Source organism: Stylophora pistillata, chromosome 2, assembly GCF_964205215.1.
Source record: "Stylophora pistillata chromosome 2, jaStyPist1.2, whole genome shotgun sequence".
NCBI classification, from domain to species: Eukaryota; Metazoa; Cnidaria; class Anthozoa; order Scleractinia; family Pocilloporidae; genus Stylophora; species Stylophora pistillata.
In genome coordinates, this window is record NC_142520.1 from 13,179,940 (window position 1) to 13,207,862 (window position 27,923).

General features: G+C 39.5%; 1 protein-coding gene across 1 annotated transcript; it reads right to left on the reverse strand.

Moving 5' to 3' along the window:
• Positions 1-7,930: 7,930 nt before the first annotated feature.
• LOC111319138 (uncharacterized) lies at positions 7,931-25,860 on the reverse strand. Its single transcript, XM_088749279.1, has 14 exons — positions 25,725-25,860; positions 23,022-23,287; positions 21,900-22,014; positions 21,644-21,766; positions 20,925-21,047; positions 20,713-20,835; positions 17,913-18,053; positions 17,059-17,417; positions 15,307-15,339; positions 14,602-14,620; positions 14,039-14,301; positions 13,216-13,330; positions 12,911-13,051; positions 7,931-8,879 (listed from the first exon to the last, which is right to left on the reverse strand). The coding sequence occupies exons 1-14, from the start codon at positions 25,813-25,815 to the stop codon at positions 8,515-8,517; spliced, it is 2,277 nt and encodes a 758-aa protein (XP_088605405.1). The 5' UTR covers positions 25,816-25,860; the 3' UTR covers positions 7,931-8,514.
• Between the last annotated feature and the right edge of the window lie 2,063 nt (positions 25,861-27,923).

Sequence of the window (27,923 nt, forward strand, 5' to 3'; positions counted from 1 at the left end):
CTGATTGTAAGAACCCCTGATTTTAAGAACCCCTGATTGTAAGAACCCCTGATTTTAAGAACCCCTGATTGTGAGAACCCTGATTTTAAGAACTCCTGATTTTAAGAACCCCTGATTGTAAGACCCCTGATTGTAAGAACCCCTGATTGTAAGAACCCCTTATTATAAGAACCTCTGATTATAAGACCCCTGACTGTAAGACCCCTGATTGTAAGAACCCCTGATTATAAGACCCCTAAATGTATGGCAATCTCTGAGTGGAAGGCTTTGATCTTGTTGTAAGGTATGAATCTTGTTGTAAGGTATGAATTAGAAGCCCTAACATAAACCAGAAATTTGCAACTCTTATTTTTTATGTTTAAGGTGGACGGCCGGGCCCCGATGAAGGGAGGTGCAATCCCGCCGACCTACATGTCTAATCCCAACCCATTGGCTTGCGTGCAATGCCTTAGGGATGGGGACCACCATAAACGAGGGTCACCAGACGCCAAACTCGCTGGGGAATCGAACCCCACCTCACTTAAAAATTACACACTCACTCCCAAAAATTAAACACACACACTCGACCTAAACTTAATTATGTACTTAATTTTGTACTTAGTTGTTGTAGATACTAATTAAGAGCCCATGACTGTAAATATCGAGAATCGCTGGCCAAGCTGAAAAATCGAAAATTCTGATAATTTTCGTGGAAAACCCTTTTAGGGAGATATATTAGAAAAAAAATATTTCAAAGTCTGAAAAATCAAATGTTTCCGAGAAAATGGGGAAAAACGAAAATTCGGGTTTTTACCTAATTAATTCTGCAAAAAATACAGTAAAATTGAGCAACTTTAGCGTGCTAGTACTGAAGGAGGATGTTTCGTAAGAAATCGGGGATGTTTTTACTTGAAAATATAATTCATTTGATTTTTATTTATGGCACTTTTAGGAGCTTTGGCTTAATTTTAAAAATTACAAGATTTTTTAACAAAGTACTCTCAAACATTTGTTGCAAAAGGCGAAAATTCGAGCAACTTCAAGTCTTCAAAACGCGTCTTGGTATGTGAGAAATCATGTCAAAATGCATGCTGGCACAAAGTTTGGTCCCTATACTAAAATAATATGAAATAAAAGATTTGGGTAGTTCAGAAAAGTGTCGGAAAAATACAAGAGTTACGACGCAATATGGCCAAGGTCATGAATTTGCATGATACAAATCAGTTTTAGAAATCGTACTTGAGAGCTACGAAGTAAACAAGATAGTCAAAGATGGTTAAAACAATTATTTGATATGGAAATGATATGAAATTATACATTAAAAAATCCATAGTCATTGCTGAAGAGGGCTGTAAATTGATGTGTAGATACGAAATTTTCTGTTAATTTGAATTGCACAAGACTTTGTGAGTGTTGACTCGCTATTTCAACAGCACTACCTGCACCTAACTATAGATAAGGGCCGCTGTATATTTCACCATTTTTGTTGACTAGGTGTTTATTATCGACAATATTCTTTATTAAATAGCTACGTTTTCTGCAACTGCGATAATATTTCTTTTGAAATATCTTGCATATCTTGAAAAATGTTGTGTGAGTGAACAAAGTCACGCAACACCGCAAGCTTCTGCTGTGTAGTTTTTCAGCTAAGATAACAGCCCAACTATTTTTTATGCTATTTACTCTTATCTTTTTCGGAAAAAGAGCCACATTTCTGTCAGAAAAATTGATAAAAAGGACTTATGTCACGGTAACAATTAGACCGTGTTGCAGTCTGGGCGATAATTCTCTTTGATGTAATCACGGTCTTTTTCTTAAAGGTAAACACGTGCGAGGTTTTTCACAGAGCTTAAAAAGAAAACGATGTCATTTCATTCTGTAGCTTTGCTTCTCTTCTTGGGGGGGGGGGGGGTGGCTTGTGGTGCAAGTTCTGGGATTCGTGTAGTGACTAGTGTTAGACAGTCTCGGGGAACGCGAAACTGTTCCCCCAAGCAAAAGAAGATTAATGAACAACTTCAGATTTTATCCTGGTGGAATGAGGGTGTGGCAGACATTTGATAAAGACCCCGGCAAATGCATCTCTTTGGAAGGAACAAATGGTAAGCTTTACGTTAAACTCTCTTTCCATTTTCTAGCTCTAATGTAGCATGATCTCTCTTTAGTTTTGAGACTGAAAAATTCAGCGAGGGAAAGCTTGAAATCAAGACCACTTGAAAACATCAAACCTGGCGCCAGTTTTTGTTATAAAAATTATTTCAAGTTTTTTTTTTTTTTTTATTTCGAACGCTATACTGGAAATAGAAACTTTTACTTCGTTTAGGTAGCAGTGCACAAGCTGCACCTAACGCTATTTTCGCTGTGGGAAACGTACCAAATCTCGCTCTGGTCAATTTTTAGGTGTGTTTGATTTTGTCGTTAATCATCTTTCATGCTATTATTTTCCACAGAACGCCATTACCAAAATATTCCCTCGGCGAATTTAAAGAGATCGCCCCAAGGAGAAAACTTAAAGAGCCTACTAAGTGAAGCCTACTGGCCGTGAAGCGAAAGGTGATGTTCAAGTGTTTCCACGTCCAAAAGAAGGCGCCACGCGTAGTTTCCAAAGGCATTCTTCTCTGGAAAAGCATCTCGCGTTCGGAACATGCACAAAGACGGTTGAAAGGGAGACATTTCTTGATAAAGCGAAGGTTAAATATGCCGCAAGGCTCGAGGGAGGTTCATGTTCCGTACCAAATGTTCCTCTACCTCCTGAAACCTGTCCTCGTAGCACTGAAGGCTTCGCTTTCAAACAAGTTAAGAAAGCTTACCTGTTTAACGAAAAGCAACGAGAATATCTGATTGTTAGATTTACCATCAAACAAGAAAGTGGCAAAAAGGTCGACGCGGAAATGGTTGCAACAGAAATGAGAAGAGCAAAGGGATCGAAAGGGAAGCGCTTGTTCACTGTCTCCGAGTTTTTGGCGACTCAACAAGTAGCTTCATTTTTTCCAGAATGGCACCAAAAGTGAAACAGCAGACAGCCCTCTGCGCACAAGCTGTAACTGAGGAAGATCTGGTTGCTATGGAAGAAGAGTTTAATTTGTCAAATATGCTAAGGAGTCTATTTTTGAGCAGTTAAATTAAAATGTAACCTGGGGTTGATCAGAGAAAAAAGACATCTTACATCGCTCTGCTCGAAGACCTTGTTAAATGCTGCTCATGCAGTGCAGATTAACAGGCAAATGGCAAAAGGCTGCATAAAAAAAAATTGAGTTTTATATGAACGTTGATATAAAATGGGGGCCATGGAGCATATTTTAGATCGGAGGAGCTATTTTAGTTCACGCGTAGTGTGAGCTCATTGACACCAACTTATCAATGAGGGTCCCGGGGCCTCCTTTTGTCTGTTTCTTAGTACGCCTTTCGTGGTTCAGAAAGACTGCTAGGTAGGGTGTCCTGGGATATGCTCCCCCCGCAATTTTTGAAATCTAGAGCTTCTGAAATCACCGGAACCGCGCTTCAGTCCTAGGAAAAATTTGTGAACTTTTTTTTTAATTACAAAGATTAAAATAACTAATAATGATTATAATAAATTGTTCTAGGTGGGGCAACAGCCCACTCAACCCCATAGCTCCGCGGTCCCCGTCTTAAAGGCGCAAACCGGAAATGAAAAAGTCCCCTTCGAACTGCACTTGGCAGTCAGCCTGAAGTCAAACAGGATCAGGCCGGCGAGATGTTGTTCGATAAAGACTCATTAAAGAGTTTATACAAATAAGTTAAAACGAGATATATAGGACTGGATGCTTTAGAATGGAGTTTTGACGAAATAAAGGATTGTGTCCGCTTTACTCGGCAACTTCACATTTGATCCAACGTCACAATTGTCACGCAATTGAAACATTTTGCTTTTGCTCAAGACAGTATCGAGATAAAAAACAAAAACCTCATTGGCTTGAAAAAGAATTAAACGCTATTAAATACTGGTCATTATTCTTGTACATTTTATGTTGAAGCCGTCAAAAGAGCCCTTTCTACACAAGAACCGTTAGGCGGTACGATTTCTACAACTGATTTGCATCATGCAAATTCGTGACCTCTGGCCACAGTGTCGCAAAGCTTTATGTTTTGCCGGTACGTTTCTGAATTACCCAAATTTTTTATTACATATTATTTTATTATAAGGATCAAACTTTGTGCCAGCATGTAGTTTGACATGATGCCACACATACCAAGACACGTTTTGAAGGTTTAAAGCTGGTCGATTTTTCGCTTTTTGCAACAAGCATTTGACAGCACTTAGTTAAAAAATCATGTAAATTTTAAAATCAACCAAAGCTCCTTAAAATGCCACATATAAAGGTCAAATTAATTATACTTTGAAGTGAAAACACTCCCGATTTCTTACCAAATAACCTCCTTTAGTACTAGCACGCTAAAGTTGCTCAATTTTACTGTATTTTTTGCATAATTATTTAGGTAAAAACCCGAATTTTCGTTTTTCCCCATTTCCTCGGATACATTTTATTTTTTAAACTTTGAAATTTTTTTTTGAATATATCTCCCTAAAGGAGTTTTCCAGGCAAATTATCAGAATTTTCGATTTTTTTAGCCTGGCCAGCAATTCTCGATATTTACAGTCACGACCTCTTAATTATTTTGTTTAAATTCTTTTAGGATATTATCCTTACAAATATGGTAAAGCTCAAAAGCAGCATTAAGCTCAAACTGTTCAAACACAAATCTGGGGTCCGGATACCAAACAGTAATATCTTTACGAGCAGGATGAGGCAGATAATTAGAGACAACAATGTCCGCCAAAAAGGCAAGCTGTTCCTTTGGAAAAGTACACAGCTTCGGGCTCTTCGAGAAAAGGGGGAGAAGTCTTGAGCTAGTGACTGATGGCTTCGTTAGATCACTGGCCATTTCTTTAACAGCTAATACAGCACCTCTAGGGAGGGAGGGTTGGGCCTTAAGAACCTTCTTACTAACTTTGCCACCAGCTCGACGACGAGTAACAGAAGACCAGTTAGCCTCAACAGTGGGATTGGGCTCAGCAGAGCCCACAGGGGGACTGTTCGTTTCCTGACTGACATATGGTTCAACAGCAGAGCTAGCGAAACCATCGACCGCGGTTACGCCAACTGAGTCACATGGTACTGGGACATCGTCACCCCCGTTGGCCGTAGGCAAGGAGGCAAAACGATCTTCACTTCCCTCAGAGCCTGCCTCGGAGCCAGCCTCAGAACCTGAGACTGAAACGACCTCTTCATCCCCACCAGTTATCGGATCGGCAATAGGTTTAGAGCCTGTGACCGCAGGTACATTCGTAACCACAGGTAGAGCACCAGCGGCTACCGTGCGATTTCTGGCAAAATGCCCTTCTTGATGACACTTAAAACACTTGCCCTTAGAGGGACAAGCTGCAGCCTGGTAGCCGACCTTGCAACACAGCCCACATCTTAGGGGTTGGCCCCTATACCATATCTTAACACGAGTTCCCCCAATAGATATGAAACGAGGGATCTCCTTCTGAACAATCATTGAAACCACCCTAGAGCCTGTAGACACTAAAGGCCTACCAGGCCATACTTGATGCCGCACTGACTTAACAATACCGTAACCCGAGAGGGCTAACGAGATGGCCTCGTTAGGAGCCTCAAAGGGAAACCAGGAAACAATAACTGTCGACACTTGAGGGGGGGGAGGGGGTGGCAGAACCACCTTACACTCCACCCCATCGAGAAGTACTGTGCCAAGTTCCTCGAAAAACAACTTAGCGACCTGACCACCTTCAACAAATGTGACTCGGGCCACACGCCCGGGACACGCCTGAATAGCTGCAACCGCGGCTGGAACTCACGGTCGAAATAAGCGAGTAGCAACTCAACAGCCTCCGGAGAAGTCATCCCCTCAGGGAGACGTCCACACTCCACATCAATAGTCCTATGAAAGGACAAAACCATCACGAAGCTCGGCCCCAACCAACAGACAAGTCTGAGGGATGGGTGACCAAGGCCAAGGCAAAAAAGAAAGAACCACCTGCCCAAGATGAAAAGCCCACAAGTTTTCCCTCCCGGCAGGTACTCACTTAACTGGAACTAAGCCTCTAAAAACCACCAAAACCAAACCAAACTCCACACCACTAGGATGAGGAGCCGACACTCACCAAGCAAGGAAAAATCCCACGTCAGGTAAGTGGGTCTCGTCAGTGCCAACTCTTGCAACTCTTTTTTTTTATGTTTAAGGTGGATGGCCGGGCCCCCGATGAAGGGAGGTGCAGTGCCCGCCGACCTACATGTCTAAGCCCAACCCATGGCAGGTGTGCAATGCCTTAGGGATGGTGTCCACCATAAACGAGGATCACCAGACGTCAAACTCGCTGGGGAATCGCACCCCACCTCACCTAAAAATTACACACTCACTCCAGGGAAGAACGCACTTACAATAATAATAGCAGACCAAAACGATAATAATAGCCCCTAGCCAGCCAAGGGGTGGCACTGGAAAAAACCAAAACAATAATCATAGCCCCTAGCCAGACAAGGGGAGGCACCAGAAAAAACCAAAACAATAATCATAACCCTAGCCAGCCAAGGGGAGGCACAACAAAAACCAAAACAAGCCATTACAATTTAACGTAAGGATGGAAAGAGCCATCACAAAGCATGAAAGAAACATCATGACTTTTTCTTAGCCGAACGACTTGGATTAACCCTAGTAACAGCCGAAGGACCCACAGGAAATTGAGGAGTGCACGGGGTCCTCTTAGCTGGACGGCGCTTAGAAGTCGAGGAGGTAGAGGGCCTTTTGCGTTGGCCAGAGGCCGGTGACATATTCACATCCTGAGAGTGAACAGTGTAACCCCAGTCCTGAGGCTCATCTACATTAGGTAAGGTAGTATTTTCACTATTTGTATTAGGTTCGTTTGCAATTTCATTAACTAAGATAACTTCCCCATTGCCAGCGCTGGCCTTATTGTTAATTATATCACTACTTGTATTGTTAATTATTTCACTACTTGTATCATTAATTATTTCATTATTTGTACTACTTAGGATATCACCATTGCTCAAAATACCCTGAACAACCGACGAGGTGACACTAGCAACTTCATCCAACTGACTGAAGTGCTCGTCATACAATTTAACACCAGACTCCGAGGAATCTATATCACTAGAGGGAACACTAGCCCCTTGACCAGACACAAATACAATTGGGTCAACAACATCCTCATTTAAGTATCCTTGAGGATCAAGTGGGCCCTGCGAGGCAGGAGGAAAGACATCACCACACTCCATCGCAGTGTCCACAGGCTCGGGAGGGATGGGGTCAGCAACGTTAACATCCGAAGCAGAGTGGGCAGAACCTTCATCAACTGAACCAGCTGGAGGAGGGGGAAACAGACCACATGTGATTTTTTTTTCTATCGATTGAACGATCGGCAACCAACCAAAATCAAGTTCATTCAAGTTCTATCGCTGAGTCCTTATGTGCATAGGCGTACGAAGAGAACCAACTAGCTAACTAACTCTTGATTAGCTCTGGGCTCACATAGACCTAAAATGGTTACATGTGGTTGTATCTGGGAGAGCATAATGCTTGCTATTTCTTAAGATATTGCGTTACTCACTATTTTACCATTTTATGACAACGGAACGCGAAAAGTATGCCACGGTAAAACACTTCAGAAGAGGACACAAGTAAGCCTTATACGATCGCTAAGATATGCTCAGATAAGTCCGCAGGAACTATTTCGTACGCTAAAAGTTAAAATACTAGAAAATGAAATGATAGGGGAATTGCCAATTCCTTATTCGATGGTTTACATTTAATACAAGCGGAAAGATATATCTGGAATATAATATATATCTGGAATATAAGAAGTGAAGAGAAGCTGGATTCCAGTCCTCGTCAGATATTTTCCTAGCCTATAAACTTGACAGTGTAAATACAAAACAGACAAACAAAAATATATTTTCCCAAACATATAATAACTTGGATGTTTATTTCTCATTATTTTACTGACGTACATCAAGTTACAAATGATTTAGAAAGGCTATCGGCACAACTTCAAAAGGAATTCACAGTATAACACTGATTTGTAATATAAGACTAAATGTGGCCTCATTGATGCCTTCCATGTCCTTCTACCACGACTACTCACGAAAAAATACAAAAAAAATTTTCTGACGACCGAGTTCAGAAGAGTGGAGGTTGATATCGGACATAAGTATACTTTAAACGTAGTAAAGCGTTTGTAACCCTACACCGCATTCGTTATTTCTATTTAAAATTTGATCATTTTCTTCAAAAAATTATTGCTGAATACTAATATCTCCACCCATCACCTGGTTGAATGACGTGAAAGAATATTTACATGTTAATTTCTTCGGGAAAATATTCGAGTGCGAGTTCAAGAACTACGACTACCAACATCACTTTCATTTCAAAACAAGAAATAAAATCCTTGCGGGTGAAATCAGTTGTATATATGTGGCTACTCTATTTTACTCGGTCTAAAAGCTAACCGGCCTTAGTATTGTTTTCATGATAGCTTTAGTCAGCACCACAATATCGCAAGCGACACGGATGCGATGGAGGCGTACCACTGATGTAATACACAAAATATCCGTTGCAATTCCTTACTTGGATGTTGATGGACCAATCACAACATCCTCCTGACCAATTAAAACAGACCTGCCTTGTGACTATACCCTCGCTCACGGTAGGATGAGACCCGTTCAACCAGCCAGTGGCATCAGTTCCACAGCGTTTAGCTGGGACGCATGTAGCAGCCATTTTATTTCCGGCAGCTCCCTGGAAACGAAACCAATTTGGACCGAGTGAATTGTCGCACAAAGAACCTCTTGAGTAATTCACTTTCCTGTTGGCATCTGTAAGACTTGTAGTATTTTGACATTCTGCGGAAGAAAACAGATAAATGCACAAGTAGAGGGTTGTAGCTACGCTGCTTTGCTGATAGACTGGGATCAGTCCACCCTGAGTTCGTCCCAAGGGTCAAAACAAAATCAGCAAAACTGAACTGTTAAAATGTATGGTATAATTAACAATTACTCCACGAGCGCGCTTTGGATATGAGATGATAGATAGCCAACGAGGCGCGTAGCGCTGAGTTGGTTATAATCATCATATCCAACAAGCGCGAGTGGAATAATTGTTTTATTAAAAACGTTAAAAAAGAATTATTAAATTTTATTAAAGTTTTAGCTCCTTTTTAATTTTAAGCTGACACGTACGCTTGCCATATTTGTAGATTATGGTATATTGGCTGATATACCATAACGGCTAAGCCGAAAGTCTAGAATTCCATTATCTAATGATTTAGTTTTTAATATATATCTATAAAGTGTGACTTGATTTTAGTAGAACGGTGCTCAATACATAGAAGTAGAGCGAAGTATATATTGTGGGAGGAAAAAGACAAGTAAACTACAAGTTCATCCCTACAAGCCTGTTTCGTGGTCGCCCACTCATCAGGGGATTCTCAATAAATCCCCTGATGAGTGGGCGACCACGAAACAGGCTTGTAAGGATGAACTTGTAGGTTACTTGTCTTTTTCCTCCCACAATATATATATATATATATATATAACTAACTGCAGACAGTACTGTTTCGGCCTTCTGGGCCTCATCAGTGCAGTTTTTTTTTTTATGTTTAAGGTGGACGGCCGGGCCCCCGATGAAGGGCGTGTGCAATGCCCGCCGACCAACAGGACTAATCCCACCCATGGCTTGCGTGCAATGCCTTAGGGTTGGGGTCCACCAGAAACGAGGGTCACCAGACACCAAACTCGCTGGGGAATCGAACCCCACCTCAACAAAAATTAACACACTCACACCAAAAATTGAACACACACACTCGATAACTTAAATAACTTAAACTACTTTTTAGTTTTCATTTTTAGGTTTTAAATTTTTAAACTAATATTAAACTATTTCTTCGGAGTGTACTTTAGCACATGTCTAGGAGGACCATTTTGCGGGTTGAGAACAAAGGCAATTGAACCAGGAGGAACTTGAAGGTGTGATGTTAACCGTAGGAGGTCTACTCTATCACCTGAAAGGCCAGGAGGTGTGGATAGCAATTCGAGAATTTCACTTCTGGACTTGGAAGAAATGACCGACGTAACGGAGGGTGGCGCGGTTATCTTATTAGCGACTGGTACGGAAATCGACTGGGTTGTATCCGTTGTAGCAGGCTTCTTTACAGTTCCTTTTGAAACCGGAGAAGTCTGGGGAGCAGCGCGTTTACGGGAGACATTGTCTGATTGTACTTGGTCAACCGATGTGCAGGTTGGAAAACGGTCCTTCCTGGCCTCAAGGTTATAATCGCACTCTTCAGACTCAGCAACAACGTCCTTAGGGACGGGAGCAATTGTCTCAGCTGTCACATCATTTTCTTGAGCTACAGACGAGGGTATGTCCATCTCTACTGATGTGTCTACAGCAGGTTGAGCACCCACGGTCGCCTGACAGTTCCTAGCTAGATGTCCACCTTGACGGCATCGGAAGCATTTGCCCCTAAGGGGACACTCCGCCGACTTATGACCAACTTTATGACAAGTAGTACACTGGAGGGGTTGCCCCCTATACCAAATTTTACAGCGGACGCCACGGATAGAAATAAACGGTGAAATGACATTCCTAATAACCATTTGGACAATGCGTGACCCGGTGGACACTGAAGGCCTTCCGGGCCAAACCTGATTGCGAACAGATTTGACCGTACCATATGCGGACAAAGCTGTGCTGATGGCGTCGTTTGATCCCTCAAAGGGAAACCAAGAGACTACAACAGTAGTAAGCTGGGGAGGAGGAGGAGGGGGTTTAACCACCCTACACTCTACATCGCCCAACTTGATGACACCTAGCTCCTGAAAAAATAACTTAGCAGCATCGCCGTTCTCAGCAAAAGTGACTCTCGCAACACGGCCAGGACATGCCTGCACCGCAGCCACCCGATGGTCAGACTCACGGTCAAAAAAACCCAGCAACAAACCAACCGCTTCCGAGAAAAGTACCTCCTCAGGGAGCCCCTGACAGTCAACGTCGATGGTCCTATTAAAGGACACGACCATGCTGAAACTCGGACCCAACCCAAAGACAAGTCAGAGGGATGGGTGACCGAAACAGAGAAAAAGCAAAAAGGAAAGCAAGTTCGGATCGACCGAGAAATCCCAAAAAAGGGATGGGCGACCAAAACGGAACCAAAGAAAACAACCACTGCCAGGGAGGAAAAAGTCGCAAGTTTTCCCTCCCGGCAGGTACTCACTTATCCAACTCAGACCTCGAAAAACACCAGAACCAACTTCAAACTACAAGAGTATGAAGCAACACTTACCATGCGAGACCTGGGCCTCATCAGTGCAGTGCTAATGCTAGGATGGAGGAGAACCAATATGGTCACCCCAAACGATCTAACCTTTGTGGTATCGTCTAAGCCATGCCAGAGTGCTCAAACTAGAGTACACTAGCGAGCATGCGCAATTGCAGAGCAATGACTCATCCTAGTTAGAGTGCTCAATTTGGACATGAAAGCAAAGCTTTGTATGCCAAAGAGCTATATATATATATATATATATATATATATATAGGAAGTCTGCAAGTCAATTTTCGCGTGGAACAGTGCTCAATACGTTGAAGCAGAGCAGAATAAATATTATGAGAGGAAAAAAGGACGTAACTACATTTCCCGACAAGCCTGTTTCGTGAATCGCTTCACTCTTCAGGGGTGAAGCGATTCACGAAACAGGCTTGTCGGGAAATGTAGTTACGTCCTTTTTTCCTCTCATAATATTTATATATATATATATATATATATATATATATATATATATATATATATAGTTTCAGCGATACTGCACAACGTTTCGTTGTGCAGTATCGCTGAGCATTTTTACTCAGTGTTTTTATATTGACTCTCCCTACGAGTTCGTCAAAGTATGGCGTGCAACGGCGAAACTCGTAAAAATTCTGTGATCATAGACACCAAAACGTTTTGTGAGATACATGTCTTCATACATATTAACAGTTCAGTAAAATGTTATTGACGTTACTGAAATCTTTTCTCCTCCAAGGGCGTAGCCAGGGGGGTCCAGGGCTGTCCGTGATCCCCCCTTGGTAGGCCTTCTTTAGAGCAAACAACCCACAATATTCAGGTGGTGAAAACGCAATGACAATATCTTGGCCGAAAAAGCCATTGTTGAAAAGCCCACTTTTTTAATTTTTTGTTATTTTGTGAAGTATTCTCGTCAACGGCTCTTGTATTTAGTTAATAAGGGCCTTCATGCCGCGATAATACGACTGAGCCCGCTGATACACGCAGGAGAGTAGCGGTGTAAATGGTGAGTAGCCTCTGTGACCACCCCTTTGGAAAATCCTGGCTACGCCCCTGTCCTGCGATCAAGAGGAAGTAGCTTTAAATCTTCACTCGGATTATCTATACTTTGGTTGAGAACAAAATATGTCAAAACAACTGAACTGCTCACAAATCACTTCCCGCCCTCCAATCCTACACAATGAAAAAGAGAAATTTTGTTAATGATAATAATAAACAGTTTAACGTGAAGAAACACTTAGGTAGAAGCTAGTTTACAGGTTTTCCACCACACAACTGAAACAAATAATTCAAATTGAAAATAACATTTATTAAGAATCCCAACTGGCCAAAGGCAAACCAGTTGGCTATATTACAAGCATGGCCGAGGATTCGAAACTCTGGGCTACTGTGAAATAAATTCAAGTAGTGACCAGGGCGGAACTTGAACACGGGAGCGGCGGATTGCAAGACCGACATGCTGACCACTCGACCATGCTGCCTTCGCCAAGACGAAAAATGTAAAATAGTATTGGTTAAGCAAAAATGCAAACCTCAGGTATCGTGAGTTACATTCTTTTACATCACTGGTAAGTAAAAGAAAAATTAACTGACCGACTGACTGTACAAAGCAACTTGTCCTTCCATCTCCTTCGTAACCATGGTTACAAGAACAGTTGTATGAACCAATAGTGTTTATACACGTAGCTGTTCCACTAAGGCAAGTATGAACACCAACTGCACATTCATCAATATCTGTGAAATATAAAAAGCTACCTGATTATATTGTACACTTCTAAGTGCATATTTGTCATAGGCCCCCTCCCCCATCAAATCTTAACACCTCTAAAAGTTTGTTATAAATCACAGCGTTGAACCAAATGGATAATTCGCATATACTCTGTACTTTAAACAGTTACCTGTCTCGCATTCGTGGCCAGTGAATCCAGAAGGACATAAACATCGATATCGTCGCCTCGTAAAACCCGACTGACAGGTTCCGTAGTTCTTGCATGGGGATTGAGCACAAAAATTCTTCAAGAAAAAAGGTTGAACATGAATAATCTGCTTAAGAGAAATGTGCATAACTTAGAACAACCACTGCTTCAAGCAACCAAAATAAACTAGGATAGGATCAAGTAAATAAATGCATAAGGAGCCGGTAAGCAGCTCAACGAAACCTCTTAATCTACAGTCAACATCCTTGCCAGGAGGACACTATGTCTTCGATCTGTTACTACGTTCAAGGACAAGTTTGAAGGAAAAAGTATTTTAATCGTTTTAGCTTCTCTTGAAAGGAATTTCCCATGATGTATGATCTTATGCTCTTTACTTACTCTTGCGCAAACTAGTAAACTATTATAAAATCCAAAAAATACTTTCATAAAATCGGTGAATAAAAAAAGCTACTTGCAACTATAAAATTTTAAGCCGACGAAACAATTGCAAATGAAATAACTTATAGAGGTTCTTCGTCATTGAATAAAAAGATGTATAAGAGTTTTTTCTATTTAGAATCGAGACAAATGGATCACTTTTCTAAAAGCCCTAAGCGTCCTCCAGGGTACAGAACAAATGTCTATTGGTTCTTGCTAATCTACGAAGGGTACTCGATGGCGCTATCTATAAGTAATACATGGTCCATACAAAGTCCTTTCTAAATATGGCTATAAAGAGCATCCGTTCAGCTCTCATTCAATGCTGAAAGCCAAGTAAATGAAAGTGATAAGTAATCGCTCGTACCTTCGTTCCATGGTACACGTAGTTCGTTGTTTTCACCAGATCGTCCTCATGTTCTTTACCCGTGGAGTTATTCAGTTCACAGTTGTGTGCTTCTGCTCTATTTTTCCCCAAATAAAAGTTAACACTGACACAGTTATGGTCCAGGTAACAACGATATTCACACGTGTCTCTGTCAATCACACTGATGTCTGCTATGGTGTGGTTAACAAGACGTTCTCCCACGAAGAACAGAGTCGATGGAAATGCTAAGATACGACATTGATCTAAGAATGAAATTAATAAAACATCAAAATGAATTGGTTCTACCCCTTGAGAATCTCCATATGTCGTTAAGCAAGCTGTTTGAACTGGAGATAACAATACGTATATCGATAATTCCGACTTTTCCCCGGATTCTCTATGTTAACATTGAAATACCCACCTTTATTTTGAGACAGAATTTGCATCCTATGCCATCAGTGGTTTTTCCTAATTGGTAAGTTCGCTCGATTATTTGACCTCCAAAAGCTTATCAACCGTTACTCAATAAAACTGTAAACTTTATTAGGAAGTCCTGTGTTTACCTAGCGGGCAATCGACAAGCTATTCAAGAATCAAAATTGAAAACTCATCAGGTATCTTTCGAACAGAAGTGAATTATAAACAATTAGTAAAGCCCACACCTTAGGGGAGTTAAAAATTTCATAACTCCTGCTAACATTAATTTATTATTTCAAATGGAAAAACTAGTATGATTTTTCCATTGGTGCACACATTGTTTTTAAACAAGAATTTCCCTCACCTGATAAGAAAGGTTGTTTTCAATAACAGTATCAACTATCTCTTTATAATCAAGATAGCGGTCACAGTTTTACAAGATACACGCGAGTTAGTAAGAAAAATGCTACCAAATTTCTCGAATATAAAGGTTTACTTTTCGCTCAGAGGTATCAAAGCCTTTTCATCACCGTTTCAATACTTCCAGTCCCATGGGGTCTCTTTTGAATATACTAGAGAAATACAAACATAAGTGGAATGTGAAAGACCTTACGAGAACTCTGTTGGACAAACTGGGGATAAAATGAGTAGTGCTCAGTGGGGTACTTTCAAAGGCAGATATTTTTTTTTTAAACGAAGTGGAAGAATATGTTTCCCTATAGAATCAAAAAAATTTGTTATAGATTTGAAGTCACTGTATCAATTAAGTCTTGAGAGATTTATGTTCAGTCTTTACACTTTTGCATACCGAAGTTTTTTTTTTTTCAATAAACTGTTGAGGACAAGTTTACCACACGAACAGACACAATGTTGAAACTGAATTTCTAAAAACAAGAAAGAAATGTTACCATCATAGCAGCATAAAACTTGCCCAAGGGGAAGAACCAAAGAGATTAAAAACAGATGAAGCAAAAGTACCATGTTCTCAGAACCTGGCCAAACAGGAACCTCAGTTCGGGAGTAAAAGAAACGTTTGGCAAACCTGCTATCTAAACATTAACTGCTGATTGAGACTTTAACAAGGCTTCTTACTTTAATCCTCTGGGGGGCCTGACAGAATATTTGCTGTGTATATTTTTTTTTTCTCTCTCTGTTTTCTTTTTTTTTTTTTTTGTAACCTGTTATATTATATTTCACCTGTTATATTATGGCCTTCGCATTTCCGCGATACATTACATTTTTGTTTTGAATAGACATTTTGACTTTCGTTTTCGTCTTATTTCCGTTCACAATAATTCCAATTAATCCTCCTTTCCTACTGCCAAAAGTAAAATCTTTATTTACAGGTGTTGCATCATCAAACGAAGGAGGAAAACATTTACACGAGAAGACAAAACATGGAACCGCGTAATTTCGACACCCGCTGACTCGAAAGTTCCAGAGAAGGTGGAAAAGAATCACGTCATCTACAAATACAGAGGTCAGGAATTGAAAACCCGCGTCAAATAAAAGAAGAAAAGGTAGCGTTTTCTAAACATCCAGAAAACATTTTATTCACATTTTACTAAAAGAATCTTGGAGCCAAACCGTAGACAGAAAATTACCTCGTAGGCCGAGTAAAAAATTAATTACCTCTTGGCTGACTGGTAACCAACAATAGTCTCTCGCCGAGTCATTATGTGGATAGAAGCACGAAGAGGACTAACTATCTAACCAACTATTGATTAGCTCTGGGCTTACATAGATTTAAAAAGGTTAGATGTGATTGTATCTGGGAGAGCAGAATGCTTGTTATTTCTTAGAACATTGAGTTACCCACTATTTTACCCTAAAAGGACAACGGAACGCGCAAAATATGCCACGGTCATACTCTGCAGAACGGGGCACAAATACGGACGTAAAGCAGAGGAACACAATGGCCGCGTTGAGAAATTCAATCTTTGATATTTTTGTCTTTTGCGCACGCCTTATTCGATCGGTAAGTGACTGCCAACCCAATGACAGGTTCTACAAATGGGAGCCACGTTGAATTATTCAGACAAAAATATATTTTTCGCATATTTGGTAACTTCTTTTTATTACTCATTATTTCACTAAAGTACATCAAGTTACAAAGAAAGGCTATCACAACTGCAATGGGAATTTACAGCGTATCACTAATTTGCGGTATAAGACTAACGACGGATTCATTGATGCCTCTCAACTACTGCTGTCACGACTAACCACGAAGAAAGACCAAGTAAAAAAGAGTAAAGACTGATATTGGACATGTGTACAATTTAAACGTAGGTAAGCGTTGGTAACCCCTACGCCGTGTTCGCTATTTACATTTAAAAAGTGATTATTTTCTTCAAAATTTGTTACTCATTAACATTCTCACCCTTAACTGGGTTAAATAACGTCAAAGAAGTTTTACATCCTGATTTGTTCGGAAAAAAATTGTGTGCGAGTTCAAGAACTATGACTACCAATACCCCTTTCATTTCAAAACAAGAAACAAAATCCATGCGGGTGAAATCAGTAGTATATTTGTGGTAATTCTATTTTACTCGGCCTACGAGCAAAACGGACTTCGTATTGTTTTCATGATAACTTTAGTCAGCACCACAATATCGCAAGTGACACGGATGCTCAGGAGGTGTGCTGCTGATGTTATACACAAAATATCCATTGCAATTCCTTACTTGGATGTTGATAGACCACTCACAGCATCTTGATGACCAATGAAAACAGACCTGCCTTGTGACTATACCCTCGCTCACGGTAGGATGAGACCCGCTCAACCAGCCAGTGGCCTCGGTTCCACACTGGTGAGTTGGGACACATGTGGCAGCCATTTTATTTCCGGCTGCTCCCTGAAAACGAAACCAATTTGGACCGAGTGAACTGTCGCATACTGAAAGACTTCCGGAGTAAGTTTCTTTCCTTTCGGCATCTTTAAGACTTGAAGGATTTTGACATTCTGAGAAAGAAAAGAGTCAAAACAGTGATATAAACAATGCCTCATTATTGTTTGTGTCAATATTTTTCTTTTCCGTTATTTTTGTCAGTTCCGTTTGTATTTAACCACTGACTTTTTCGAATGCTCCTTACGTATTTTGATCGTTTCAACATTCAATCCGAAATGGTTGAGAATTTTCTTCTATCATAAATTTTACTAGTTCATTATCCTACTACTGTAATATTTTCTCCCCCGATCATGTGCATGGAAAAGAGCTTTGAATCTTATTTCGTATAAAAAATTATTCATCATATTTCTTTAAAAAATAAATTATAGATATCTCAACGAATAAATACTCACGACTCATTCTCAGAAATCATTAACCCGCCCTCATCTAAAAAATGAAGAGCAACAGTCTCGTAGCAGCAACTCAGGTCAGACGAAAAATTCTGAAATAGCATTGTTATTGTAAGTCGGATCCTTTCATATTTCTTGTAAGAAAAAAATCAAACTGACCGGGTGACTGCACACTGTAACTTGTACTTCCGTCCCCAACGTAACCATGGTTATAAGAACAGTTGTAAGAACCAATAGTGTTTATGCACGTGGCTGTTCCATTGAGGCAACCGTGAACGCCAACTGCACATTCATCAATATCTGTGAAATATAAAAAGGCACCTTTCCATACTGTACACTTCCTGTAAGTCATTTCTACGTGTGGGTTTAACATTTTTTTCACTAGGGCTCACCAAGCAAAACAAATAGACTGATATCAAACTGGTTTTGAAAATTCTAAACACAGTAAAACATCTTTTCCATAAAGGAAACAAAATAAATTCCTTTAAAATTGATTTAAGATATTTTTGCTGGGAGAAAAAAGCTTTAGGAACGTAGAAAGTTTTATCAGTCATAAACTTCCTTGTATCGGCTTATCTTAATTGTAAAACATCTTTGTCGTCTGTGCCATTTTTACGGTACCAGTACGTAATCCAAATGGATTCAAAAACTTACTTTTAGCATGACAGAAAAGTGTGATAGGTGCTTAGCTCGACTCAAACATTCTATCCCAGTTGATCAAACTATATCGATCAGAATTAATAGAGTTAACTTGAATTCGAGACTCCCTTAATATGGAAATGTATGTAGTAGCAATTATTGTATTACAAAACCTAATATTTTTAAGATTGCATGATACCTGTACAAAAACTATACGTGAAAATGGCCAAGGAACTGATGAAATCCACGCGTAGAGCTGATTCGGAAAGTATAGCAAAAGAGATGGGAATGGGTATAAAATGTACTAATAGAACATCAACAGCTCTATCAAGAGCCATCCTCGGATGAGCCACTGATGGCCTGGATCGGAAGTCGATAGAAAGAGTCGTGGTCTAAGAAAGCATAGAGGCAGATGAAGAACAAAGACAGGCGATAAGTCAACTTGTAGAGGAAACAGCTAATAAAAACTAGTGGTGCTCTCTAACAGGGAAGCCTTCTGTGTACCACACACAAAAATTAAATAAGTTCACTGAAAGTAATCTGCACATATAGTCCTTACAAACACATTATTTTCCTCTTTTCCAGTATTTTAGAGACAGTCTGCCCCTCCGGTCCCCCCTTGTGCAGATCACATGATCTTAGCGACCATGTGCTCAAATCGTTGTGCGTTGTTTGTGCGTAGGAAGGTTTGTTTTTTGATTGTTTTTTGATGTTCATGTTCGGTTTAGCTTGCAGATGGACAAAAATATGTAAGTCGTCGCTTTGTGTGTTATTCTTTTTCTTGTAATTCAATATTTGTTTCAGTTTCGAGTCTAGCTTTCTGTTTTATGTAATTTGTTGCTGTACCGAATGAGAAGATCGCGTCCAGATTAAACACCTCCAGTTCAAAACATTTAGTCTGAGATTATCTTCAACACACTTTTCCACTCACTATGACTGAAACCATCTGCATTTTTATTTAGGGAGCACCTCTGAGACTTCGAGATAGATGCAAAGGTTTTCGCATCAGTTTTTTTTTTTCCAGTAACTCTTGCTTCTTTTAGATAGAGGTGCCTCCTGAGTAGAGATTCCTAGTACGGAAGGTTTCAATTGATATTTTTTCCAATAGCTCTTGCTTCTTTTTAATAGTCAATCGTAAATTTTACGTGTGTTTGTTTTTTTTGTTTATTTGTTTGTTTGGTCGGTTGCTGTTGTTGTTTTTTTTTTACGTTTGATTAGTATGTGTTTTAGGCTATAAAAGAAATATCAGGGTTACGATTTAAATTAACGAGGCCCTTGCGCTAAAAATTTTATCATGTCTTAACTTGTCCTTATCTTGTACCGTGTATGATGTGTTTAACTCGGTTTAGCATCTCACAAACATCATGTCATTCATCCTCCTTTCGTATAATAAGGAAATGAAGAAGCCTTGACCTTGCTCTGTTCTTTTGTAAAGCAAGCAAGAAGCGGCTATAGCATAAAAGAAGTGTAAGGGGTGGAAATTTGGCAGACGAGTGTTCTTCTCTACTTCTTGACTGCTCTAAACGTTTCCTAAGTGCTGTACAACAGAGCTGAGCGCAGTCAAGGCTACTTTATCTGTTTTACAATAAAGAATCCGTGTTTCAGTTTTACTAGGGAACGTTACCTTACAATCTAACTGAGCGTAAAAACCTTCCAGGGCTCTGACAGCGCATTTCGTTTTCTCTTTGGTCATTCTCGTCAATAACATCAATTACGGCGCATGGCATATTTAGAAACCTTTGTTTGGTTCATCTGTTGCTACTTGCAAGCTCGCTTGTTCCGAAATTTCACTTACAATAAAGGAAAAAAACTTAGAGAAAAGTCCAGGAAAAAGTCGAACATTGTCCAAATTGCATATTGCCTGATGGCTTCACCTCAGCTCCAAACTTTACCAATGAAAAGGTGAAACGTTTTTCCCACTGACTGTAATTGAACTCCGGTTTACCTTCGTAAGAGTAGCTGGGTTCTGGTGATACTCTTGTCTATATCTAGACTCACACACATTTTAACAATTTTCATGTGCCTTGATGTTTTCTCACCAAATATTGTCTCGACTATCACGTATCGTCAACCTTGAACAGAAATCTATATTGACAATACATAGATGAATGCATTTTGCTGTGAGTTTTAAATAAAAATCAATTGACCGTTGGTTCATGGTTAGCGTGCGTGTATCGCGATATGGATGCACGTGGAATGTTTTGAGAGCAGAGGCAAAGCATTCGTTATTCGTCATGTTTTGGCAAATATAAAAAACCAGGTCGAGGGTTCTGAATCTGTTGATTCCGATGCTTAGAAACCTTAGATGGACAAATGTTACCTGTGCAAATCCTGCCATCGCCATTAAATCCAACCTTGCAGCTGCAGTTAAAAGAACCTTCGGTATTGTTGCACTCAGCGTTGACATCACATTTGTGGATATTGGTGAGACATTCATCTATATCTGCACAAATATTGAAGTCAGTTTTAAAATAAATAAGCTAGCAATGAAGAATGTTCAAAAGTAACGAGTAAACGCGCTGTTCTAGTCACCAGTGCAATTTTCATCATCACCATCAAATCCATCTTCGCAGCTGCAGTGAAAGGAACCTTCAGTATTTATGCACCGAAAATTCACACCACACTTGTGGGTATTGGTCGCACATTCGTCTACATCTTAACAAGAGAGAAAAACATTTAATAAAAAGTTTAGTGCAATTGTTTATTTCTTAACAAATTGAATCTATCATGTTAAGAGCAACAAAAATTATTTAGCCAGCGCAAGGAAGGCTTCTTTTAGACAAATCATCAAGAAAAGACAGGAGTTTACTTAGATAGAAAGAGGGCGCGAGACGTAACGTAATGCTAAGAATGATTCCAAGGATGAAAATATAAAGGTGCTAAAAAGAAAACAAAACATTGTAAACTTAACTAACCTCCAAACACGAAGGGAGTATTGCAACCAAAACTAAGAGAACACAATTTGCCGTCCACGACTCGTAAATCATTTGATGCCGGACTCGAAGTAGCACTCGAGACACGGGACGCGTAATAAAATGCACACTTCGACGGATGCCGAACGCGACAAACGTCACACTAACAGCCGACTGATCCCTCAAAATTACTATTCACAGCTTTGTTGCGAAAATCGTTGATGTTGTTGATACACTTGTCAAGTTTTGAGCGAATTTATATAAAGAAAAAAACCTAGGATTATGGATCTACTGATTTCGATGCATGGAACCATTTAGATGAACAAATTTCATAGTTACCTTTGCAGCTTTTGCCATCGCCATCAAACCCAACCTTGCAGCTGCAGTTGAAAGAACCTTCAGTATTGTTGCACTCAGCATTGACGTCAAATTTTTGGGTTTTGGTGGTACACTCGTCTACACCTGGAGAAACAAATTCTTTCCGTTGATAGTGAAATTAGAAAAAAAATAAATGATAAAACCTTTTTGCAGGTAAGAGAGATCAGAGTAAAATGGATCCAAAAGAGACGCATAATCGTAGCAAAATAACTCTTGCCTCTTTCACAGTGTTCTCCCGTGTAGCCAGGTGGACACACACACTTGTATCCCTTGTTTGTAAATCCAACCAGGCAAGTTGCATTGTTGTAGCAGTTGTTGAAGCAGCACTTGTTCTGATGGGGAAAGATGTTGAGCCTTATTTTTCATAAAATAACGGAGATGCTATTCATGCAAGCCATTTATACTTTTGATCTATATGGGGCATACTTGGAGTTTTTTCTTTTTTCGCTTATCAGATAAAGAATCCGCGACTGTTCTCTGTTGTGTTGTAAAGTCCCATGAAGCGGCTAGAGGACGAAAGAAGTAAAGCAGACAAAGTATCCCTTCTCGATACCCTGATAAAGCAGACTGTCTCAGCCAGTCAGAGCCCAAGTAATAGGGAAACTTTATGTTTTAATTTATTTATTCACTTTTTTTGTCGGCCGATTCAGGTGTTTTCAGACCTCATTTTGAAAAAAGGCTGAAAGTTTCTAAAAAAACTGTGGTCCTGCGTCGGTGGGGGTAACAAGGTAATTTGGTTATATCAACTAAGTTAAAATTGTAAATTGGCCACCGTAACGAATAAAAAAGCTGACGTTTCGAGCATTAGCCCTTTGTCGGAGGGAATGGAGGAATTGTGGGTTGTATGTGGATTTATATGCAGAAAGCGAAGCTACGCCATTGGTGGGAACATGGCGGCGAGAAAAACACGAATAAATTAGTGGAATGAGAAACGTTCGTTGATACCTGAGGGATTAAGACTGCCGATTTGAAAGAGAAACTTTTGTTCAAGAGTTTTGCGGCTCTCCTTGTTGCCTAAATGTAAGGAAAGACCGCAGATTGCCTTATGTTTTTTAGAATGATTGGGTAAATTAAAGTGTCTAGCGACTGGTTTTCATGCGTCCTTGTCATTGAAAGGAATGACAAGGACGCACAATTCCTCTATTCGCTCCGACGAAGGGCTAACGCTCGAAACGTCAGCTTTTTTATTCGTTACGGTGGCCAATTTGCAATTTTAACTTAGTTGATATAACCATATTACTTCGTTTTTAAAAGTTTTGAAATGATATTACCTCATCTGAGTTTCCGAACACGCAACACACACACACACACACACACACACATAAAACTTAATTATTACTTCCGTGCTCCTGTATATAAAGCCTGCCATCGGTTTCAGATCATTTGGGTGTTGTAAGTCGTCCGAGTCACTCAACTGACATAAAACTTTCTTTTTTTCTCCTGAGGGCCCCATGTTGATCGATTTACACCTGTCTTCCATACTGCACCAATTTTTACAGTGACTATGCATATGCATTCCGACTTGTAATGAAATGTTTTTAACGGCATGGCCCACCAATGCATATCCATCTCTGACTTCCAGAAACTTGAGTCTCCGACAGCTATCTGTATATTAGACAGGAGTAGAGAGATTTTGATTGGTTTACGGATCGGCTCGTGTAAGTTGGCAAAAAAAGAAATTCTGAAAACATGTGACTACAACAAAGTAAAGTTAAGGAATCGTGGATTTTAAAAATTCAATGGATATCAACCGCATCAGCTGAGAGTTCCCATTAAGATTCTATGCTATCTGCCAAAAAATTCGCTCTTGTACTGAATTGTCAGCCTTTGGTTCGGCGTAGGTCGGCATATCTGCGTTTTTTCGATTTAGTATTTTAGCTTTTATACATTTTCGAACAGAAATGGATTAACAGGAATGGGACGAGATCATTCAAAAGCTGGCAACCTCTGGGGTTTGCGAACGTCCGAGGCAGGTTGTGACATCTCATCTTACTAGACAACGTTGCAAAGATGAAAAAAAAAAGCGTAAATGAACGTCTAGTCGTTTGTCTCACGAATATTATAGATTATAGAATGTTTAATTTTTTTTTTTTTTTTTTTTTTACTGACTTCTAGCGGTTTTTATATTGTTATGTATCATTTTAAAATCTCTCCCATTCAGGCTAGTTGATCGAAACAGCATTTTAGGTACTCGCAGTAATGATCCATTTCTCCAAACCTCTATTTTACTCAAAGTCTACGAGAGAAATAGTGATAAAATATTCGATTTGCATTCCTTGTTTCCCTAAACCAGCTTTCTTTTTAAAAAACTGCTTTGCTTTTTTCGCTGCTTTTATCAATGAAGTTATTACTTAGATTGCTAATGCATGAGGTAACTGTGCTTCAAAAGTTGCAAACGTTAAAAAGGAGAACAAAACTGTTTTTCGTTGACCCTCAATTTTCTTGATGGCTCCCGTGATGTCTTTGTAAATTATATTACTGTTAAAGACAGCAGAAACATTGAAATCCATCTTCCAAGCATTGTTTAGGAATGAAACATGTCTACGTCTCATCTTAAAACTAATCAAAAGCATAAATAATCGATGTGTTTTTCACTTGGTATTCTTTGTAGAATTAATAGCAATACCTCATTTGCTTTTGTATCCCTCCTTGAAATACAATAGTCAAGTAGAAAATTTTAATTTTCTACTTGACTATTTCTACTTGTAAAATTCCTGTTGTCAAGATGAATGTTGATATCTAATGCTTCCCAACAGTTTTGGGTGGCACTCAGTTTACTTGAATTCTATTGCTCTTGATGAGAACCCTTCTATCGACGACTTATTTTTTTTTCCTTTGCTTACACATTAAAATTGTGAATGCTGCTTTGTTCGAGCAAGTTGCCTTTTCTAATAAAATTTAGCATGGAAAGCTATTTATAGGACATTTGAATTCTCTGTAATCTTTTTTGGTCAGAAAATATAGCAAAACGAATTCTTACAATAGACGCATCTTTGCTTTATCTTTAGTTGGAACTGTACATGGATTAAACCCTTGGCTCATTTTCAAACAATTCCCTTCTTTATTTTTCAAAATATGATTCAGGGAAAACTTTTTATTTTGATACCAGATCCTGAACAGCGAGTTTGAGTCAAAACTCGTGAAACTCATGTAGTTAAAATAAATGACATATACACCCATTGCTTAGACTAACATTAAAAAAACTGTTGCTTCAAATGAGATTTTACGGAACTTTAAGTTCTGTTATTATTTTTTGTTTTCATATGTTAGACATATGAGAGTGTCTCTTACACATTCTGATCAATTATTAATCGGTACTTACCTGCGAGCCCGATCTGACCACAGACAAACTTTGGTATTGTCGATAATAACCACAAAAATAGATTCTTTAGCATCTTTTTATTGATTGTTTCATGATGGATTTGATCAGAAAAATTCCCCTCAAAATTTGAACTGCCGCGTTTTGGCGTCCCTGCCCGTTGTTATTAGAACTTGTGTAGAAAGTTTCAAAAGAAGTTAATCTCTCTCAAAATCGTGTTTCGCTTTATTTCAAATTTCGGTGAGCAATAATTGCCGGAGAAAAATTCAATTTCGTCTTACTTAAGCTCACGTTAAATCTTCACGTTAGAGTTTAGTTCTGAGCCTCATTGATGAGCTGAAATAGGATATTCAAAGTGTTCAGTTAGCTTTTCTAGCTAAGTTGTGGCATCTTCCCACATTGCGTGAAACGAAGTGTCCTTAAGAATTGATTTGAAAGCTGCAAGTCTTCAACTTTTCTGTAGATGCATGTATAAAAAATCATAACACAAGAACCAACCGAAGTTAGATCGATTTGTCACCGCCTATTTTAACTTTTGGATAGCGAAAGGCAGAGCTTTCGTTCTCAAATCGAAAGCTATGACCGAAGTGCAACCGCATCTCCCGCCATAAGAAACCAAAGAAACAACCAAGAAAGTTTAAAACATGTTACATTAAAACTGCCATGAAAAATTAATATAATCCTTCATCTAACCCACACTATAGAGTGTTAAAGTAAACTCACCATGGTTTGCAAATGTAAGGGCATAAAACCAGCCTCCATATAGAAAAAAAAGAAATAGGAAAGAAAACATCGGGAAGCGACGACACTTCATCTTTAGAGTCTAAAGAAAAACGAAGTTTTACGGAGAGTATTCAAATATGTTTAATCGTGATTAATTATTAACCAAAACTTGTACTCAATCTTTCTGTTTATTACTATTATTATTATTATTATTATTTAAATACTTCTCATCATGATTCATTGTTAACCGGGAGTTCTCTCAATCTTCCTGTTTATAAAGTTCCTCTCACGCCCTTTTGGCATGGAACTGTTCACTGATTGGTCTCTCCTTTTGGCTTAATGCGCAAACAAATTTACTAATACAGGGATTAAAACAACAAAAAATTAATAAAAAATAGAGAGCTGCTGCAGAAATTTTGTCGTTTTTACACTATTTCAAGTTACTATCATCATCATGATAATTGCTTTAACCATAATTATTATCGTTATGTAACTTCTCCTAGCAAGGTTCAACTATCAACTCCCGCAATGGGTTCATCTTGTATAAGCTGCGTCTTTTGTATTCTAGGTTGAAGTCAAAACGATACAATATTTTTATAAAGACTGATAGTTTCTAAAGAAACTGGTTGGGGCTGCGTCGGTGGGGGTAACGAAATAATTTGAATATATCAACAAAGTTGAAATGGTAAATTGGCCACCGTTACGATTATCAAAGCTGACGTTTCGAGTGTTAGCCCTTCGTCGGAGCGAATAGAGGAGTTGTGGGGTGTGTGTGCTTTTAAAGGCAGAAAATGGAGCTACGTTATTGGTGGGAACATGGCAACGAGAAAAACACGAATAAATTAGTGGAATGTAAAGCGTTCGTTAATGCCTGTGGGATTTTTAGACTGCCGGTTTGAAAGATGAGCTTTTGTTCGTGAGTTTTACGGCTTTCCGTGCTACCTAAGTGCAAGGAAAGACCGCAGATTGCCATATGTTCCTTAGAATGATTAGGTAAATTCAAATGCCTAGCGACTGGTTTCGATGTGTCCCTGTCATTCCTCTCCACGTCGCGAAGGTGTTCTCGGAATCAGTCACTTAGTCTTCTGCCTGTTTCGCCGATGTAAATCTTTTTGCAATAAGTGCAAGTTATGCAATAGATTACATTGGCGGAGGTGCACGTGAAGTGATCGGTGATCTTAACGGATCGTTTAGGTCCCGATATTTTCTCAGTGTTTTTATAAACTGACTTGACGACATGTTTTGTTTTTCATGCTCACATTTAATTTGGTATTCGGGAGTTAAGACTATCATTTTATGAACATCTGGTGTGTTGAATGACTAAAGAGTCAAAACTTGAAAGTTCGAGAAGCTTTCCAAAGTCGAAAGTATTAGTTTATGTACGAGTTAGCTGTAGCGCTTTAAAATGTTGCTCAAGCAAGAGTGGAAAGGACTTCTACCATCTCCATTTGAAAACTTCATTTCTGGCAGAAGCTTGTGTACATCCATTCATACGTGATCTCAGATATACTTCCGCTTTGTTACATCACGCAAAGTATTTCAACAGCATTTTTCTCATTTTTGTTGCACAGAAATTCTGCCTACAACTTTATCCTTTATTTTCACGAGTTGCGGTAATGAGGCATCGAAACTGATGTCTTGATTTTTCTATTCTATAGCCGCTTCTATAGCCATCAATCACTATTTTACTTGATCACGACTAAAACATATAGTCTAGCTTGCATCGGACAAATGAATGACACACTTGGCCTCCTTCCCCATCCCACCTCTCCCTCGTGCTAACCCTAGCCCCACCCCCTTCCTCCAGTCCGCTTCGCCTGAGATTGCCGGATGCTCATAATTAAACTTGCTGGACCAATGAGCATGACTGTCAGTTGGCGTTACTTGTGATCAAGCCATGATGAGGCTTAATACTCGAATGCATCAGTTTAAACGAATCGATATCCGTTGCTGGACCCAGGACGCCCGAGTATCTCATTGATGATACATCTCTAATTGAGATTAATTCGTTAATATAGACGGGCGCCAGACCGTGGTTAGCTTTAAAAGTAATTAAAAGCACTCTAAAGATTATTCTGTATCTGACGGGAAACCAGTGCAATGATTTCAGAAGTGGCGTTACATGGCATTATTTGCTTTCTTCAAATATAAGGTGCGCGGCAGCAGACTCAGCTAGTATTTGCTGCTGACCTCTTGTCC

Coding starts and splice junctions, on each gene's coding strand:
- LOC111319138 (XM_088749279.1), bottom strand. CDS start 25,815: ATGAAGTGTCGTCGCTTCCCGATGTTTTCTTTCCTATTTCTTTTTTTT. Junction 18,054..20,712: donor CGATGGCAGGATTTGCACAG/GTAACATTTGTC, acceptor TATATTTCACAG/ATATTGATGAATGTGCAGTT. Junction 17,418..17,912: donor TTACAGTGTGCAGTCACCCG/GTCAGTTTGATT, acceptor TTTCTTTCTCAG/AATGTCAAAATCCTTCAAGT.